The sequence below is a fragment of the Spodoptera frugiperda genome, chromosome 24, assembly GCF_023101765.2.
Source record: "Spodoptera frugiperda isolate SF20-4 chromosome 24, AGI-APGP_CSIRO_Sfru_2.0, whole genome shotgun sequence".
NCBI classification, from domain to species: Eukaryota; Metazoa; Arthropoda; class Insecta; order Lepidoptera; family Noctuidae; genus Spodoptera; species Spodoptera frugiperda.
Genome location: NC_064235.1, coordinates 5,776,697 through 5,797,809, shown reverse-complemented (window position 1 = coordinate 5,797,809; position 21,113 = coordinate 5,776,697). Strand labels below are relative to the sequence as shown.

Genomic DNA, 21,113 nt, shown 5'->3' with positions numbered 1-21,113 from the left:
CCGGCGAGGGCAAGAGCGGCTCCTCCTGCGAGGGCCCCGGTGCCTCCACCAGTGCAGGTGGAGCCTCCACCGAATGCGCCAACAGGGCGCAGAAATAAAAGAAGAGGGGGAGTAACGGCTCAGCAGGCCGTTGGCCCGGCCACAGTTATGCCTATCCCGCCGGCAAGAGATCTCGGTGGTGGCGAGTGGCAAGTAGTCGGCGAGGCGAGGAGGGTCGCCAAAGAGCGGCGCCAGCAGCAGCGCAAAGAGAAGCGCGCTGCGGCCTTGCTTCGCGCCCCTAAGACCGCGGCTGTAGTTCTAACACTACAGCCCGATGCTGTCCAAAGGGGCGTGACATATGGCGACGTCCTCGCCAAATTAAAGGGGGCGGTGACTCCTGCGGAGTTCGGGGCACCTGACGGGTTTGCAATCAAGGCAACTGCGACTGGAGCCCGTCTACTGGAGGTCCCCGGCGCGACTAGTGGTCCGTCCGCAGACGCCCTAGCTGAAAGGCTCCGGGCGTGTCTTGGTGCGGACGAGGTTCGCGTGTCCAGGCCCACAAAATGCTTGGATCTGCGAATAATGGGCCTGGATGACTCCGTAACGGAACAAGAGGTGGTGGCCGCTGTCGCCAGGACAGGAGGGTGCCCTGCTGAACAGGTCAAGGCAGGCACCATCCGTCCGGACAATTCGGGGTTGCGCACAGTCGTAGTGAGCTGCCCCGTCACAGCGGCCAAAAAGATAAAGGAGGGTAAAAGGCTCCTGGTAGGTTGGGTTTCGGCGCAGGTCAGGCTGCTCGAAATCCGGCCTCTGAGGTGCTACCGCTGCCACGTGGGCGATCACGTAAGCGCCAAATGCACCTCAGAGGTTGACCGCAGCGACCGCTGCTTCCGATGCGGTCAGCCCGGTCACAGAGCTGGCTCATGCACCGCCCCGCTGCACTGCGACGCATGTGCAGCGGCCGGTAAGCCGGCCAATCACCGGGTCGGGAGCAAGGCCTGCTCCCCCCAACCAAACCAAGGGGCAAGGGTAGGCCCTCCGCCGCCGCCGCCGCCGCCGCCGCCGCCGTCGCCACTACTACCGCCGCCGTAGCCACCGCCGGCTGTAATGCTGCCAGGGAGGAGGTCGTGATGGATTGCCAGTAATAAATCCATTCCGCCTCCTCCAGGCGAATATCAACCACTGCGCCGCCGCTCAGGATCTGCTGCTCCAGAGCATGGCGCAGTGGTCAATCAATGTTGCTGTGGTCTCCGAGCCGTATTTCGTCCCGCCCAGGGATCACTGGGTGGCGGACTTAAACGGCTCGGTGACCATCATCTCGTCGGCCGCCGCCGGTACCCCGACTCTCGAGAGCGCTCAGAGAGGCCGGGGTTGTGTCGCAGCACGGTTCGGAGAGATCGCTGTGGTGGGCGTGTATTTCTCTCCGAACCGAACTCTCGCCGAGTTCCACAACTCCCTCAGGGAGTTGGTCGCCGTCGTCGTCGGGTTCCGTTCCCTCCCCGTGCTTGTGCTCGGGGACTTCAATGCCAAAAACTTGGCTTGGGGTTCCCGGCTCACTGACGTCCGGGGTAGGATGGTGGAAGACTGGGCTCTGGAGACAGGCCTAGTCGTCCTGAACCGGGGTTCTGTCCCCACGTGCGTGCGGATGCAGGGCGAATCGGTGGTGGACATATCGTTCGCCAGCCCCGCTCTGTCACCTCGTGTCGTTGACTGGCGCGTTATGGAGGAGGTGGAGACGTTCTCGGACCACCGGTACATCCGGTTTGACGTCTCCACCGAGGCCGCGGACCCGCCAGTCAGACAGGCCCCATGTGGCCCGCGTTGGGCGCTGAGACAGCTGGACCGGGAGCTTTTCCTGGAAGCCGCAATCGTGCAGGCCTGGGTGATACCACCGGACAGGCCTGCCGACATCGACGAGGAAGCAAGATGGCTCCAGGACGCCATGTCCAGAATATGTGACGTGGCGATGCCCCGGGTCCGACCAGGTCAGCGCAAGCGCCAGGTGTACTGGTGGTCGCAGGAGTTGGCTGCTATGCGCAGTGCGTGCGTTGCTGCGCGACGCCGGTACACCAGGCACCGCAGGCTCCGTATCCGTCCTTCAGATGCGGAGGTAAGAGAGGCGGAGTTGTACGAGGGGTACAAGGCGGCAAAGGCCGCCCTCAAAGCGGAAATTTGGCGGGCTAAGGAGAAAGCCCGCCGGGAGATGCTGGAGACTCTGAACAGAGATCCATGGGGGCGCCCCTATCGGATGGTGCGTGATAAGCTCCGCACCTGGGCTCCCCCGCTGACTCAGAGTCTCCGGCCAGAAGTTGTGGAGGAGGTAGTTGGCGCCTTGTTCCCCCGACTTCGGAGGGGTTTCACCCCTCCATTCATGACTCCGCCCCCTGCGGTGACCAATGCGGGCCACAGCGACGATGACGACGACACCGTTCCCGAGGTGACCGAGGCAGAACTGAGAGCGGCGGTGCGCCGGATGGGCGCCAAGAATACCGCCCCAGGACCCGATGGCCTACATGGTAAGGCGTGGGTCCTGGCCTCCGAGGCTCTCGGGCCTCGATTGATAGGTCTCTACAGCGCATGCTTGGAGAGGGGCCAGTTCCCGCTTCAGTGGAAGACGGGAAAACTGGTCCTCGTGAAGAAGCCGGGGCGCCCCGCGGACTCTCCGTCCGCGTACCGGCCCATTGTGCTGCTCGACGAGGTGGGAAAAGTCTTCGAAAGGATAATTTCGAACCGCCTCGTCGCGCACTTGTCCGGAATTGGGCCGGACCTCGCGGATGGCCAGTTCGGCTTCCGCAGAGGGCGCTCCACGGTGGACGCCATCATGCGCGTAAGAGACCTCACGACGGGGAATGCAGTGTCCAGGGGTGGGGTCGTCGTGGCGGTGTCTCTGGACATCGCCAACGCTTTCAATTCCCTACCCTGGAGCTGCATACTGGAGGCACTCCGGTATCACCGGGTGCCTACCTATCTCCGTCGTGTTATCGAGGCCTACCTGACGGATAGATTCGTCACGTACCCCGGTCACCAAGGTGAGTGGAAACGGCGAGAGATGTCGCGCGGTGTTCCACAGGGTTCGGTTTTGGGGCCGCTCCTGTGGAACATCGGTTACGACTGGGTGCTGCGCACCGACCTCCCGAACGGCGTCAGCGTAGTCTGTTACGCCGACGACACGCTGGTGCTAGCGCACGGGAGGTCGCACCAGGCGGCGGCCAATTTTATGGCGAGAGCGGTTGCGACGGTCGTTGCAAGGATCCGGCAATTGGGACTCGAGGTGGCGCTCCACAAGTCCGAGGCCATGTGTTTTCATGGCCGCGGGAACGCGCCACCTCTGGGTGGGTCCCAAATAACGGCAGGAGGGGTTACCATCGGTGTCGGGACGACGATGAAGTACCTAGGACTCGTCCTCGACAGTCGATGGAACTTCGTGGAGCACTTCCGACGTTTGGCTCCTAAGTTGGAACGGACGGGGGCTGCGCTTAAGCGGCTCCTGCCCAACCTCGGGGGCCAAATGCCTCCTGCCGGAGGTTGTACGCGGGGATCGTGCGGTCCATGGCCCTCTACGGCGCCCCTGTATGGGCCCCGAGTCTGATGCGGCGGCCAGCTCGGGCGCTACTTACGTCCCAGAGGGTCATGGCCATCCGAATAATCCGTGGATATCGTACGATCTCCGGGAAGCGGCGAACCTCCTTGCCGGATTGCCACCATGGGATCTGGAGGCAAAGGTGCTTGCGCGCGTCTTTAGTTTGCACGCCGACGCGCGTCGCCGGGGCGAAACTCCGCTGCCGCGCCAGATTAGTGCGTGGCGGGACGAGTTCCGGCGTGATCTCATGGTGGAATGGCAGCAACGACTGTCGCAACCGAGGGCTGGGCTCGCTGTCATTGCAGCGGTAAGTCCCCTCTTTGAGGAGTGGCTAGAGAGGCGCCACGGCGTCCTCACCTACCGCCTGACGCAGGTGCTTACCGGACATGGAAGTTTCGGTAGGTTCCTGTTTCTGATTGGGCGGGAGGAAACGCCCGGGTGTCATCACTGTGCGGACCGCCCGGAGGATACGGTGGAGCATACGGTGGCGGTGTGCCCTGCATGGGCTGAGCACCGCCGTGTCCTCAGGGATGTGGTCGGCGACGGCGACCTCTCGCGTCCGGCATTGGTTCAGACCATGGTGCGGAGCGAGGGGGACTGGGATGCCGTCTCCTCCTTCTGCGAAGCAGTCATGCTAGCTAAGGAGGAGGCGGGGCGCGTGAGAGAACGAACCTCTTCACGCCCCAGCCGTCGCGAGAGACACTCCGGGCGTCGGGGATCGCGAGACGATCTCCGGCCACCGTAAGTGCGGGTCTGCGGACGGTGAGCAAGGGTAGCTCGCCGCCCGACCAGAACCAGACCCGTGCGTGCGGCGCGTCGCGTTCCGCGCGCGCCTCAAAGAGCCATCAGACCACCACAGATGGGGCCCAATAGGGCTGATGCTTAATCCGGAGCTGCGGACTACCTAGCGGGTTTACCGGGGCTCCGGCTTGACAAGCAGGAGAAGGAACGGGGTGGTTTTTAGTCAGTAAGAGTCTGACACTCCCTCTCGCTTTGCCCTGGCGAGAGAAGTCATTGGATGATTTTCCCCCTGAAAAAAAAAAAAAAAAAAAAAAAAAAAAAAAGCATTGTATCAAGTTATTCAGAAAACAAATAGAGCAAAGAGATAGCTTATACGACCTATTTTTGAATGAATAGAATGTCTTATTCCGTTTACTAGGGATGGGTGAGCAAATAAAATATATCGATATTTTATCTTATCGATATTTTAAAAGAATGTACGTATGAGTTTGTTATGAAAGAGCTATCTCTTTTACTGTCTCTGTCGCTTTGACTATGAAAACAATTGACGAAGCGACGCATCGTGCGTATTTGTGAACCACTTTATGCAGAGTAGAGTCAATGTTTATTTAACTTCTTTACTATTTTAACTTCTTTATGTTCTCAAATTGAATTAACTGGTCCAGGGTACGAAATTTCTTCACTATTGTAATCTTCAAACACTAGCTACCTTTAAAGCCGTAGATACCATATTTTATTTTACAACGTCCTAAAGAGTAAAGCTAACGGTAAATTTAGCATTTAGTAATAAAATAGTTAGTTTCTGTACTTTATATCTGACTGCACAGTTGTCGCGGTGGCTGGGCAACTGGCTACCGTGCATCGTGTAGCGGGTTCGATTCCCACACGGAGCAACTCTTTGTGTGATCTACAAATTGTTGTTTCGGGTCTGGGTGTCATGTGTATGTGAACTTGTATGTTTTTAAACGCACCCACGATATAGGAGAAAATCCTAGTGTGGGGCAACGTTTATTTAAAAAGAAAGAAGAAATGAAAAATATAGAAAGACTATATCGATATTATGATTTAAATCGATTATCGATATATTTTATACCCATGCCTAAGTCGAATCCAAACACGGGCTCAATCGAAGTAGGCCGTATTATTCTTAGCTTTGTAATCCTCTTACTCTGTTTTTGGATTGAAACGAGTGTATATTAAAGCCGTTTAGTCCCTAGGGGGGTAGGTAGAGATGTCTAATTTTTGTGTTTAGGGAATATGGCAGATTTTTTTTTGTTTTTCCATCTAGTACTTAGATTTAATTAAAAGTATTATTTAGGACTAAATGGCCCGGCCAACTTTGTAACGCCTTAATAATTTTGTTTTCTCACCTTTTAAACCTTTACCGTGACATAGTGACATTTGTACTGATCTTTTAACCTGTAGAAAAAAATAAGTCTTTTTGCTATATTTGCGGGTTGGCGATTTCAAACTTATAATTAGAAATTATTAGCCCAGGTTTCCTCACGATGTTTTCCTTCACTGTTTGTCAGTGGTGTCTAAATAATCTTAAAAAGTACATATAACTCGGAAAAAGTCACATTGGTACTTGCTGTTGGTAGGTTTCGAACCCACACTCTCATGCATGAGAAGTGGACGTCTTAAACTTTCGGGCTACCACGACACCTATACCATGCACGTTACTTATTAATATTATGAGTCCCGATATGACTTGAAATTAGTTGAGCTTCTAAATGTTTTACGCGTAAACTGATACAAATAGTATTAGAACTTAAAACGTAATATTTACCATGTTTATTTGTGTCTATGAGTTCATCCGTGATCATGGCGCTTGCAACAGTGCCGAAATATCGGAAACTCATAGAAATAAATAAACATGGTAAATATCCCGTTTCAAGTTCTAATGTTAGTGTTAGTGACCATGTCAGTTTAAATACTTATAAAAATTATACAAAAATATCTATACATATAATAAATCTGTAGAACGGTCAATTCTGTACATTGAAAATGTGTTACTGGATCGATACCAAACCCAAATATGTGATTAAAAATATGTTTGTCTGTCTGTATGTTCAGGCATCACGTGAAAAGTAACGGTTCGATTTCGATGAAACTTGGTATAATTATACCTTACTATCCTGGGCATAAAATAGGATACTTTTTATCCTTGAAAAATACGTAGAAAAAAATCTTTATTTTTCAGTTTTATTCTACAGAACGCGAACTCAACAGCAGTAGCTCAATAGAGGATCTCCTTAATTATTATGGGCCTCGCCGTATTTGGGTTCAATCAATTGATATTTATAAGATGTCATTGTCAGGGTTACTCAAAATGGAGAAATAAAACTTCCACGCGAGACCGACATCCGCGCGGACGGAGTCGCGGGCGGAAGCTAGTACAAAAATAACTTTTTAAAATTTCTACCTGGTAGAAAAGCTGATACTCCGTGTCTGTCAATCTGAGGGCCACCTCCTCAGGAAACCGCAGGATATTCTTCAATGACGCCAACTCCTCGTCGTTTGTCTCCTCTGGTGCTGAAGATCCTGGAGGAGAAGGTGGAATTAGTGATAGGTCAGATTAAATGTTTTTTCTTAGATTAATAGGCTAATGAGTTGACCAATTATTTGGTTGTAAGCGTTGTAATGTGTGTATAGTAGTGTGTATGAAAAAAAAAACAAAACGAATTTCAAAATGCACTCGTCTATAATACCACGAAATCTTAAATTACAAACATCAGGCAACAAACTCGATAACTTAAAAATCGCCCGCAATATTATACTTATTTCAACCCTAGTCTACCGTTGGACTGTGAGACTGTTTTACATCAGAGAGTGTGCAAAATCTTTAAAAGCATGGCAGGCGAGTTGAAGATCTTTAAAAGGTGCACGTTTAGCAGATAGCACTATTGTCTGATCCCTATCAAATGCGTAGTCCCTTAATTTATTGTTGCGACATCTTTGGATAGAGTAGCGATGGTTACATAGAAATACATTCTACTGTGTCTTCATCACAGACATGGCTTATATATAAACTCAAAGAGCTAAGCAGAGTAGGAACGGGATGGTTTTTAGTCAGTAAGAGTCTGACACTCCTCTCGCGTTGCCAAAGGTGGGTGAAATCATTGAATGATTTTCCCCCTCAAAAAATATACGTCCATTAAAATGCTGCTAGTCTTTAAGTAAGTTTTTATCTATTTTCTACATATTTTATGTTACTTCTATAAAAAAATTAAAGAAATCTTAAAACAAAAAACACTTGACATCTCCCCTCAAAAAGCCAAAAAACCACCCAAAATCACTGAACCACGGCACCACGTAGTCAGTTGCGAAAGGAAACACTCTTTGTCACTGTTTTCGAATTCAATCCCTAAAGTTGGGAAGTTTTGGAAGTCGGAGCTGTTTTCAGCAACGCTTTGAGCGTCGCGTCGATCGATGTTTCCAAAGCAGGGCTTCCCAATTCCCAGCGTCTCTTGGTCAAGGCTCTTTATTTTAAACGGTTTTATTTAGCTCGGCCCGTTTGTTTGGGTCAAATTTAGTTATTGGAATTTTACATCCTTCTTGTCGACAGAACAATCTGATATTTGATAAGTCTGCAAATTAAACGGCGCGTTCCATGAAAAAAAAAATTTGGTGCACACTCCTCTGCGAAAGAATTTGATTTCCCGCTACCTCGTACCTACGTGTGAGACGGGATATGGGGTGGGTTTTAGTCAGTAAGAGTCTGACAGTTCTTTTCGTCCCCACGGGTGAGAGGGTTCCATGAGGATTTCTCACCTTCAGGTCAAAAAAAAAACACTTTTAGTCTCGATGACCATACAATAATATTTAATTATGGATATAAAATGAAAGGGCTTTATTGGTGGAATGGAGCTCATTAAAATCATAAATAAAGAGTTTCCTCGACTATCTGTCAGCGACATCATTATGTCAATTCCAGACCCTTAGTAAATTGTAGTCTTTAAACAAATCTTTGAAAAACGTAATAAACTAGATCGCTCCTACAATTTTCGAAATTTTCCCACTATTTTCCTAGAGTTCCATCATCAGATCCAGACTTGATGTCAATATGGAACCCTTAAATTTCAAACATTTATTGTGTAAACAATTTGAAGCGCACGGAGTGTTTTTTACTTCTCCTATAAAGTTGCATTTTTGTTCTTAATTTTTTTTTCAATAGGACCACAGATTTTGCCCATAGCGGACCACCGATTGAGAACCACTGTTATAAAGTATTTGTGGGCCGAAAGGAGCGAAGTAAGGTGGGAACATACTTGAGGGAGACTTGAAACAAAATTATGGAGAAACGAACGTTTGTTATTGAAGACTTACTTGTTCTTAGCTTTAAATGCTAAGTTTGGAGAGTAATTTTAGAAGCATAACAATGTTTTTTTGTAAGAGGCTTTAATTTCCCGGTTCATAGAGCCTATAAGTGGCCACTGCTGACCAAAGGCCTTTTTTCACACGGAGAAGGTTTGAGTATTAATTGCCACGCTTGCTCAATGCGGGTTGTCGATTTCTTTTTTATGGTATAAGCCGGTAAACAAGCAGACAGATCACCTGATGGTAAGTAGTCGCCGCCGCCCATGGACACTTGAAACACCAGAGGCGTTACAAGTGCATTGCCGGCCTTTTGGGGGTTGGGAATTTAAGGGTTGTTGGGGAATCGGGGTTTGGGAATCGGGGTAATCACTTTCACAACGAAACACAACGCGGGCGTTGTTTCACGTCGGTTTTCTATGAGGTCATGGTATAACTCCGGTCGAGCCGGCCTATGCCATAAAAAAGGCCGGGCAGCAGTGCTCTTTGATAAGCCTGCTAGGCAACTCTGAACGAGCAAAGCCTGTCTCGCAGAAACGACTGCCTCGTTGGTCGAGTGGTCGCAAGTGCGACTGCCAAACAAGGAGTTCGATTCCCGGGTCGGGTAAAGAATTACTGGGCTTTTTTTTCTGATTTCCGAAACATTTCTCAGTGGCAGTGGCATTGTGCCCAGTATATGGTAATAGCCTCACCCCCTATTACAAGGGACTTATAACACAAATGGTGAAAAGTGCATGTACATTGTATAGCGGCATTACGTGCTGTAATGTGCACCTCTGTCTAACTCTTCAGGGATAAAAAGGCGTGAAAAAGAGTTTTTAAAAAGAGTAACGATGGAGTTTCTTGCTCGTTCTTCTCCATTCGAAGCTACACTTTGGAACGAGCGCCTAGCTTCACTGACGGACAGACTGACGGACAATTCAATTTGACGTTTCAAAAGTGTCTAATTTAGGATTAATTGAAATAAATGCTTTGTCTTTGACTTTGAAGTTGGTATAAACTGAAATAATTGTTTCTCGTCCAGTGTGACCCACACCTGAAAGCGAGCTAGAAATATTTCAGCACGTATCTGTAATAAATATTCAGGAGCTGCTGCCTGGCCGGAACTGAAGCCTTCGCAAGTAGCTCCTAATAATTGGAGGTTTTATTCCTAGGTTTATAGCCTTTCTGTGGACGAAGGCAGTGAGTGGGGTTTCTAATTAGTTTTTAGAAAATTATGTGCTTTCCTGGTAGACGGTATATTGGCTTTTGTCGCTACTAAAGTGCTTGTATGCTGTTTAGTTGAAGGAATTGATTTGATTTGGAGTTTAGCATTTTTTTTCCAAGTTATATTAAGCATATGCTGTAACGCAATGTCCTGCGTGAGTGATCTAGACGCGTAGGCGATGAGGTGTACAAGTGCGGGAGAGCCATGCTCCGACAAATGGGCCGGCTCGACTGGAGTAACACCACGGAACCTCGCCAAAAACCGACGTGATACAACGCTTGCGTTGTGTTTCGTTGTGTGAGTGAGGTTACCGGAGGCCCAATTCCCCCCTTCCCAATCTTCCCAATCCCCGAACAACCCTTAAATTCCTAACCCCTCTAAAAGCTGCACCGTTAGGCAACGCACTTGTAACGCTTCTGGTGTTTCAAGTGTCCATGGGCGACGGCGATTGCTTACCATCAGGTGATACGTCTGCTCGTTTGCGTGTTTCATAAAAAAAAAAAAAAAAAAAACCGCTTATGGCTTGTTCCAAAAACTGTTTTGATTTGGATTTAGATATGAATTACATACAAGACTTCGACTCACCTTCATCATCAAAACCCTGGGCAGTCGCGGAGCCACTAGGCTTTGGTTTAGACCCGTCTCGCATCTCACTCGCACTTATAACAAAATAATATTTTATATCTCACTCTAACACTTCACATAACAATGTTCGTGGCGGCATCTAGCGGAGTTTCATGATGTTGTTAATTGCGCCATCTCTTGGTTGGATTGTGGCAACTCTTGGTGTTTCGACATTTTTGTGTGTTGTGTTTAGTTATCTGTAACAAAGATAAATAAAAGAACGTTAATAATAAATTGACGTTTTAGTATGAAAGTAGACAATCTTAAATCCGGAGCTGCGGACTACCTAGCGGGGCTCCGGCTCGAAAAGCAGGAGTAGGAACGGGGTGGTTTTTAGTCAGTGAGAGTCTGATACTCCCTCTCGCTTTGCCCAAGACGGGAGAAGTCATTGGATGATTTTCCCCCCTCAAAAAAATAAAAAAAGACAATCTTAAATTAGAATTGAAACGCGATATCCTGTGATGCGACGTCCTGCGTGAGCGATCTAGACGCGAAGGCGATGCGGTGCGAACGCGATCAATTGGCTTGATATTGTCGCGCGAACTGGACGCGGTGCCGTCACGTGTTTGTTTATAATGTCGGAAACAGAAACAAAACGAAACGATTCACATGCACGTAGGACATAGCCGCCGTCACACCGCATCGCGTTCGCTTCTAGATCGCTCACGCAGGACGATATGTTAAACTATGTATCTAAATATTTTTTGAGAACTTAATAGAGCAATGTAGCGTTTTTGTGGGAGAACCATCCTTCGGCACAAATAAGCCGGCTCTGGCGGCGATTGTGTTCCATCAGGTGATCCGTCTGCTCGTTTACCGGCTCATCCCATAAAGAAATAAACTCTTTCAAGTAGTCAAAACTACTGAGTGTAACTAAATACAATTTGATAAAGATAGAATACAATTTGGAATAACACATAATCCATAAATAATAATAAATATTATTTTATCCCAATAACACGAGCGGAGCCACTGCCAGAAGCTATAATCCACACATAACGATATATGACTGATTACGTCTCACAAATATAGTTTTAGTTTAGGCCGATCAATCACAGAACTATAATAAGTAAGAACTACAAGTAAAATACTAATTCATCTTTGTTTAGCTAACTCTCTCTGGGAAACCGAATAAGTAATTATATGTGTGGGAGAGCCATGCTTCGGAACGAATGGGCCGGCTCGACCGGAGTGATACCACGGCCTCACAGAAAACCGACGTGGAATAACGCTTGCGTTGTGTGAGTGAGGTTACCGGTTAAATACCCCCTTCCCAATCCACGAATCCCCACCAACCCTTAAATTGCTAACCCTCAATACGCATTTTTTTATGGGACTAACCTGCCCTTTCTTATCATATCGCTGCATCTCCTATGCACCAGGATCTACAGTAGATACAACCATGAAAACACTGGAACACTGAAGTCCGGCGCGTCCCAAGGACATGAATGACTGTCTTGGATCCCGCAACGAAATAAATCAGAAGATATTATTAGAGGAGAAAAAAAAAGAATCAAAACGCATTTGTAACGTTTTTGGTGTTTCGGATTGTCACGGGCGGCGGCGATTACTTATCCCTACGTGATCCGTCTGCTCGTTTACCGGCTTATAGTATAAAAAAGTGTTTATAAAAATACTTCCTTTTTTATGGAATAAGGGGCAAACGAGCAGACGATTACCTGGTGGTATGCGATTAGCGCCGCCCATGGACACCCGCAACACCAGAGGAGTCACAGGAGGCCTTTTAAAAAATAATAATACTTAAATGTTTATTTGTACGTTCTTTTCTTGAAGTTTTCTTCCTAGCTCCGACACAAATAAATCTTTTCTACCAGACTCCTTACAACAAAAATGCTACATAATCATTTCTCAGCAGTGCCAGTAGTAGCACGGAGTCTGGAATTGTGTCCAGTATATGGCAATAGGCTCACCCCTATTTATTACAAGAGACTTATAACACACATGGTGAAAAGTGTACATTGTATAACGGCATTACGTCTCGAAATGAGCACCTCTGCCTACCCCTTCGGGGATAAAAGGCGTCACGTTGCAAAAAAGTTGCTACATAATCACTCAATCTCTCAACTCGAAAACTTCGCACGAAGTTCGTTCGACACCTCGCCAAGTTTGCGACTTTAAACTCGAGTTTGCTCAAGTAATTATACATGCATATGTTTTTGAGCCGACAATTTGTTGACGCCCAAGTTGTGTGCGGTTATATTATGGTTAGCGGTTACATAGAGGCTTGAAACGTGTTTATTGTCACAGGTATGGAATAAGTAACTGTTATCTGTTATGATTAACATGTTAACATGATAATAGTTACTCATTTTATAATGTGTGTGTTACATTGTATCTGTTATAATAACAGTTGTTAGTTATTAATAAGTAACAGGTGTTAGAAATAACTGTTGTTCTTAGAGTTAAAATCAAATCTTTAATTCAAAACCAAATTAACAGGCTAAAATAAGTAACTGTTATCTGTTAATCATAACAGATAACAGTTACTTATTTTAGCCTGTACCTATTACATTGTATCTATTGTGATAACAGTTGTTAGTTATAAATAAGTAACAGGTGTTAGATGTAACAGTTGTTCTTACAGTTATATTCAAATTATTACTTCAAAACTAAATTAAATAATTCTTTAGTTTGTTTCGGCATTTCTTCTCAGAGTAGTCCGATAGGAAATGCCGGCCTCATCTAGTAATTTAAGAGATTGACGTGTAAAAGAGTTACATTGTAACCTATTTGCAAAAATAAATATCATTTATCATTTATCGTTGTTATTTAAAAATAAGTAACAGGTGTTAGATATAACAGTTGTTCTTACAGTTAAAGTCAAATGACTGATTCAAAGCCAAATTCAATAATTCTCTAATATTATTTTTATTCATTTCTATTAGAAAAATAATATAAAGCACTTTTGAACATCACATAAAATAAAAAGTATCTGTCTGTCGGTCAGTCTTCTAGTTGCTCTATTTGCTCGTTCCAAAGTGTAGATTCCTATGGAGAAGAACGAACAAGAAACTCCATAGGTTACTCTTTTTCAATCAGTTTCGCTATAAAATTCTTGGTTACATTGTTTAATTGGTTCAATAATACGAGAACAATAAATCACTTCTAAAATCACAACCGCAGCTGTATTAAAGGACTGTAATTAAATTATCTGTCATCATAATTATTAAGTATCGTTATCTATATATCAAAGAGTAGAACGTGATCTTTACTCAATACATAGCTGTTATTAATTTGTAACAGTTATTGATAACTGTTATTTTTACGCAACGATAACAGTTTGAACGAAGTATCGTGTTAGACCTATCACAACCCAACTCTAGTTTACATGTGTAAGTTATTAAGCTAAGTTAAGTACGTGTTCCTATGTAAGTGTGAAAGTAAACTGTCATTAGATTGGGGTTGGTAGCCTGTCTCCCATGGGGGTAGGCAGAGACTACCGATTGCTACGATTACCGATTGTTGGAATGCCGATTAATTGCTACGATTTTTTCGTTTTAAACGTTTAATAGCTTAGCATTTTCTTAGTATAGCTACATAGTACATCTGTGTTAGATGTACACATGTGTGAATAATAAGAAAACTAAAAACGATTAGATTATAAAAACAAAAAATTGTAGCGTATTTAGGGAGCGTTGTGATTACACCCCGTATTTTTGATAATAGGTAATAAAAAACAAAAATTCTTAAAAATTAAATAAATTAACCACTTAAACCACATATAAAGAATATTAATCGTCATAATAAAGTCAAAGTAAAAATCATTTACATATTTCAAATAGACCAGGAAGGCACTTTTTAACGACAAAGCAAATATAACAATAAAAAGATGCAAAATGTCTGTCTGTCAGTCAGTCCTCTAGTTGCTCTATTTGCTCATTCCAAAGTGTAGATTCCTATGCAGAAGAACGAGCAAGAAACTCCATAGGTTACACACACCAAAACACAAAACATTCCAACTCCTACGAAAAAAAAAACTAATAATCGAGAAAAAATAAATGATTAAATAGCTCAATACAACCCCTCAATTAGTAGGAAGTGCTAATTGATGGTACTCAACCCTCAAGTGGGTAAACAAAGAGCCATACTTGGGCCGGTAAACGAGGCCCAATTTACCCCCATACTCAACCCCTTACCGCCCTTACGCCTCGAATTACTAAACAACTTGCTAATTACTTATTCTAACATACCATAACATGAGTATTTTGTACTTTAGGGTTAAGTAGAGGAGTAGTTTACAACTAGTTAAATTCTATACATAACCTCACGCCTGTCTCCTATGGAGGTAGGCAGAGACAATGGAACGCCAATTGCTACGAATCTTACATACTTATTTCACTTCATCAATAGTCATCAGTCTATTTTTTATGCATGCTCGTCAGTTAAAGATACTTTTAATTTAGTCCTTCTTTATTATATTGTTTTGATCGCCAATCTGTTCAATATATCATTGCAATATTAAAAACGACGTTACGTCATGTTTTCTCGAGCAACGACAATAGGCATAGTGTCAGACTCTTTGACTGACTAACATGTAACCACCCAAACGTTCACATACTACCTATGCTATTAGTTTGATAGATCGGATGTGTCTACTCCAGCAGTGGTTACTTGCGCGACGAATTGCGGTTAGCGGCCGACCAGAACTAGACGCGTGTTCACGTGCTCTGAGTCGGCATCAGACCACTACAAATGGGACCTCATCTGTAGGGGTGACTCTGACTTGGAGATGTGGATTGTCTAGCGGGTTCTGCGCGTGCTTCAAAGAGTAGGAACGCAAGAGTAGGATCGGGGTGGTTTTTAGTAAGTAAGAGTCTGACACTCTCTCTCACCTCGCCCAAGGCAAGAGAAGTCACTAAATGATTTTTGCCCCTTAAAAAAATCAGTGGTTACTCCTTGCACGGAACAAAAGATTATTGTACAATAAGTCTGTATCTAACATTAAATATGTACCTACGTATTGTTAGTCTCTGCCTACCCCTTCGAACAAAAGACGGTTCCATTCAAGCTGTCTTTTCGAAAAGCAACCCCATTCACGGTAAACGGAGTTTAAATGGGCATCTTATAAAAAAGAAAACATTCAATATTTTTGATAACCCAAACGCTGGTTGGTAGCTCTTACATATATACTAGATTCTGCCAGTGGCTTCGCTCGCGTTATTTGTGAACCACTTTACGTAAAGTAGAGTCAATGTTTATTTAACTTCTTTATGTTCTCAAATTGAATTACTGGTCCGGGGTACGAAATTTCTTCACTATTGTAATCTTCAAACACAACACTACCTCCCATTAAAACCGTGACAGATACTTTTAGAGCACCTTATATGTATAATTATGTATACTAGCTTCTTCTAGCGGGCTCACTCGTATTCTTTTTAAAGTTTAGGGGCAACAACAAAATTCTTACCCCTATAAGGCCGACAACGCACTTGTAACTGCCTCGGTTGGTGTCCATGGGCGGCGGCGATCGCTTACTATCAGGTGATTAGGCTAGTTGTTTACTGGCTTATACTGTGCACCTCTGCCTACACCTTCGGGATAAAAAGGCGTGACGTAGCGTAAATATAAAAGTATAGATATTATTATAACGTTTTATATAAAAATGGCCGGCCAAGGAAACCTTTCGCGATATATTTTATTATGAAAGAAAAAATTAAGAGGAAAAATGATATAAAGGGACAAAGGCATTGGCTATTTATTGTTGGGGCCAAACGCGCGGTTACAGGGTGCTGTAGTAACGTGTAGCTTTATACAGAGTTTTTTTAAGGGGGAAAAATCATTCAATGACTTCTCCCGTCTTGGGCGAGGCGTAAGGGAGTGTCAGACTTACTGACTAAAAACCATCCAATTCCTAAACCTGCTTTTCAAGTAGGAGTCTGACACTCCCTCTTGCTTCGCCCAAGGCGAAAGAAGCCATTCGGATGATATTTTATCCCTATGAAAAAAAAAGCTAAGTCCATTTCCACCAGTGCTAAGCTATGTGTACCAATGAATATGATTGGTGGTAACCAAACGCTTCCACAGCAACGTAGCATAGCACATCTCTGGTGGAAAAGCACCCAAAATCTCCTATAAAAAGGTATAACATTCTAAGGTATTAAGAATCACGTTTTATAGTACTAGAGATTTCAGATAGGTACAATATACGCAGAGAGGTCAGTGACCTCTCTTTACGATACCCTAGAAGGTTTATAACTTTGTACACAAAGTTACGTTCAAAGGAAAATAAAGGATAAAATGCTTTTTTATGGGACAAGCCGGTAAACGAGCAGACGGATCATGTGATGGTAAGCAACCGGATCATATTATGATGGTAGCAATGGAAGCAAACATGGACACTCGAAATACCAGAACGGATTTTGATGATATTTGGTATACAGACAGGGTATGAGCTGACTTGGGTGATAGGATAAATTTTTTTCAAGGGAACGCGGGCGAAGCCGCTGTCAGAAACTGGTAATTATAATATCTAATACTAGCGACCCGCCCCAGCTTCGCATGGGTGCAATGGTGATATATTATGCATGTATTATACATATAAACCTTCCTCTTAAATCACTCTACCTATTACAAAAAACCGCATCAAAATCCGTTGCGTAATTTTAAAGATTTCAATATACAGACAAACAGACAAAAATAGCGACTGTTTTATACTATGTAGTGATATAAAATATCCATGTCACAATGTTAATTACCGTACTCCTCCGAAACGGCTTTACCAAATTTTATATGCGTGTTCTGAGAATTGGTCACTATATATTTTCCATACCCCTAAGTGACAAGGGTTGTTCACCCTGATTTATTTTTGGCGAAACTTTTTGTTTTTATTTTTTTATAATGTGGCATTAAAAAAATTATAAAGCAAAACAACGTTTGCTTGGTCAGCTAGTAAAGCCTTGTATTCATGGTAAACATTACGTTTAGTAACATGGTTGCATAAACATGTTGCGGGCAACATTTGTGTTGCGTAGTTGATCATGCCATGCTTCAGAGTTGATGCCCGGCGGGCGAAAACATCAGATTATATTAGTTTAAACAAAGTTTCCAGCAGCATTCTCGCTATTCATCAATAGCGTTGATCAACTGTTGTTAAGCATAATGTTTACATTGAATACGAGGCTTAAGTTACAAAATTCACAACAAAACTACATGTCCAGAGGCGGCCTTAGGGGGTGGCGAACAGGGCAATCGCCCGGGGCCTCGCTCTTGCAAGGGCCTCGCGCTACACAACCCAAGCAAATTTAAAAAAATATAGTTTTTTTTTTACTTTTTATTTTGATCCTTAATTACTTATTCAGGTTATAACATAGCGGTAAATTAAAATAAAGTTAGTTACTTAACTAATTCCATTAAAATTACTAAAACAGCTTTAATTTTACAATAATGTCTTGGCAGTGTACTTCCAACGCATTTGTTGCAAAATTACAATAGAAATTTCTAACAGTGTAATTGATAGTACTTGAATATCGCGCCTCAAAATACTTGAAGATCTGTTTTTTAATCTGTTTTGCATTCGGGTCAGCTCGGGAGTCGAGACAGTTAATGTTCTGCTATTCTATCTCTCGGGGAATCCCCATTTCGTTCGTCAACTCTTATCACCTTGGAATTATTTTACTTACAATATGAGTTACAAAGTCGTTACTGTACCGTAAATATCTTTCAATTTTACGTTCTTATAGTATTTAAAGTATTGAGTGAGCTGGAAATGTGTAAAATATAGTACCTATTTGAAGTATTGAGTAAGCTGAAAAAGTGTAAAAAACTGTGTGATACTTAAAAAATATTTCTGGCTGTTTAATGCGAAACAATACAAGATTTACGAAATGAGTTCGGGTGATCGTGATGTCGGTAGAAAATTTGAGTCAGGTAGTTCAAAAAAGAAACGAGCTATCAAAAGTAAAATAATTCCAAGGTGATAAGAGTTGACGAACGAAATGAAACGGGTAACATGTATAATACAAAAAGATTAAAGGAAATTAGTGATAGTGAACTTTTGAAACGATGCAGCGACTTACGAATATCTATGACAGTAGGAGAATCATGTGATATTGATGGACATGAATTGTACGAAGAACTGAATATGTTCATTCGTGTGTATGAAGGAAACGACGACATTGTCTCGGTGCTGAAATACATAATAGAAAAAAAATTAACCGAAGTTTACCCCACTATCGAAATAGTCCTGAGAATTATTGCCACCACACCTGTTACAGTTGCGTCTGCTGAAAGGAGTTTTTCGAGGCTTAAAATCATTAAAACATATTTGAGGAATTCGATGACACAAGATCGGCTTTCAGCCCTTGCTATTCTTTCCATCGAAAATGACGTAGCTCATTCGTTAGATTATTCTGTTTTAATTAAAAATTTTAGTCTTAGGAAAAGTCGCAAACATCCATTTTAAAATGTATCATCTCTGTATTTGTTAATTTTACAAATCTTTCAAAGTAAAATCTTTTAAAACTCAAATTTTATTTATTTGTATAACTTTAGTATTTCTCGTCAAACATAACAAGTACCTAAACCAAACAACCAGACCTACTTTCGCATCACATACTTTTTACGAAGGACAAAGGGCCTCGCAAAGACCTGCCGCCCGGAGCCTCGCAATGGGTAAGGCCGCCGCTGTACATGTCGATAATAGTAATCAAATAACATGATTTTCTTTGATTCAGAATCGAATAAAACAGCAATAATAATATCGGAACGATCCCTCGTCAGAATCTCGGTGACCGTGAACATTTCATCTCGGTCACTTTTGAGAGACGGCGATCTGAAATCGATTATAAGTATACGCGGCGGCAGCGAGCTGTGGCTTCTATGGAAGCCTTTTGTTTGGTTTGAAACACTAGAAGGCATACATCGATTTGACATTTTTATTTACTTATTTAAAGTTAAAAATTAAATAAAAATTATACAATGTTACAGTGGTTAAAGGTGTTAAAAGGAAATGGAGAAAAGTAAACTTAATTGACAAATAAAACGTATACAAAAAGAACAAACAATAAAGAAAAATAATGAACTTCAAAACTAGATATACCAGTTACAACCAAAAAAATAATATACAACATTAAAAATAACACATTTCAACACAAAATATAGTTATTCAATACTCTCACACAACTTCATGAAGTCTTTACAAAATGTAATAGGGGTAATTGCCATATACTGGGCACAACTCTGCGTGTACTGGATGGGACTGCGTGCTACCATTGAAAGAAAAAACATCGAAAAACCGAAAAAAGCTTAGTAATACTTTGCCCGACCCGAGAATCGAACCCGAGACTCCTTGTCCAATTGCCTCGTCCAACGAGGCAGTTATTTACTAACCTACCAAAAATCAAGTCTGAATCAGAAATCGAACTCCACACAAAAAAAAACTTACAGGAAAATGAAGCCAAAAAATAGCATCGCTGTAATCCTGAAAACCTCCTGAATCGACATGAAAATTATACAAATTCAGTAAAATTATAGCCTCGGGGAACAGGGAGGCCTTTTTTTGGGGTTCCGTAGCCAAATCGAAAAAAAAACCGAACCCTTATAGATTCGTCATGTCTGTCTGTCTGTCCGTCTGTATGTCACAGCCATTTATTTCCGAAACTGTTGGGCCTACATAGTTGAAACTTTGTAGGTTGATGTATTCCGGTAACCGCTATTCGAATTTTGAATAAAAAAATAATAAATTTAAAAATTAAAGGGCACTCCATACATGGAAATGAGTCAAAAAAAATTTTTCAGCTAACCTATCCGTGATGGGTGTCTATGGATAGGGTTTCAAAAAAGACATTGAGGTTCCTAAAACCATTTTTCGTTATAATAATTTTTTTAGAAGATAGACGCTTCCAAAGTGGAAAAATTAGTGTCCGCCACGCAAAAATAATAACTTTGTCGTTCATACAAACACTATGTAAAACCAAGTTATTTTATAACTTTTACACACACACACACAACGTCACGGCTTTTATCCCCGAAGGGATAGGCAGAGGTGCTTACGCACATTACGGCCCATAATGTCGCTACACAATGTATACCCACTTTTCACCATTTGTGTAATATTCCAGACTCCGTGCTACTACTGAGAAATTTTCGAAAAGCCGAAAAAATGCCCAGTAATACTTTGCCCGACCCGGGAATCGAACCCGAGACCTCTTGTTCGGCAGTCGCACTTGCGACCACTCGACCAACGAGGTAGTCCGTCAGTATAAGTTTTACATTAATGTCATCTACTTGCTGCTACGGAAACCTTCATGGGCGAGTCCGACTCGCACTTGGCCGGTTTTCCAATAGGTAGTATGTACTTTGAAAAAAATCGACCTCAAAGCGAATTATAGGCACACGCCGCGGGTATAATGTGCAAATTCTTCTAAACAGAGAGTATTTATGAATGCTTTGATCAGGAAACTGAATCCCCGGTTGAGTAAAGTATTATTTAGATATTTTGGGTAGTAGTTGACTGCTTAGTTGGTCGAGTAGTCGTAATTGCGACTGCCGGACAAAGGATCTCGGGTTCCATTCCGGGTTGGGCAAAGTACACACTAGGCTTTTTTTCGGTTTTTCGAAGAATTCTCTGTAGTAGAACGGAGTCTGGAATTGTGCCCAGTATTTGGCAATAGACTCACCCCCTATTACATGGGACTTATAACACAA

The 21,113-nt window shown here is 43.4% G+C and overlaps 1 protein-coding gene across 1 annotated transcript in view; it reads right to left on the bottom strand.

Annotated features, from left to right (window-relative positions):
- Positions 1-10,640, bottom strand: part of LOC118278535 (1-phosphatidylinositol 4,5-bisphosphate phosphodiesterase epsilon-1) — a 95,778-nt gene extending 85,138 nt beyond the window's left edge. Inside the window, exons 1-2 of the mRNA XM_050703398.1 lie at positions 10,410-10,640; positions 6,726-6,844 (exon numbers count right to left, since the gene is read on the bottom strand). Coding sequence (XP_050559355.1) covers positions 6,726-6,844; positions 10,410-10,473 — 183 coding nt within the window. The 5' untranslated portion in view covers positions 10,474-10,640. The remainder of the gene's footprint in view (positions 1-6,725; positions 6,845-10,409) is intronic.
- Positions 10,641-21,113: the final 10,473 nt, after the last annotated feature.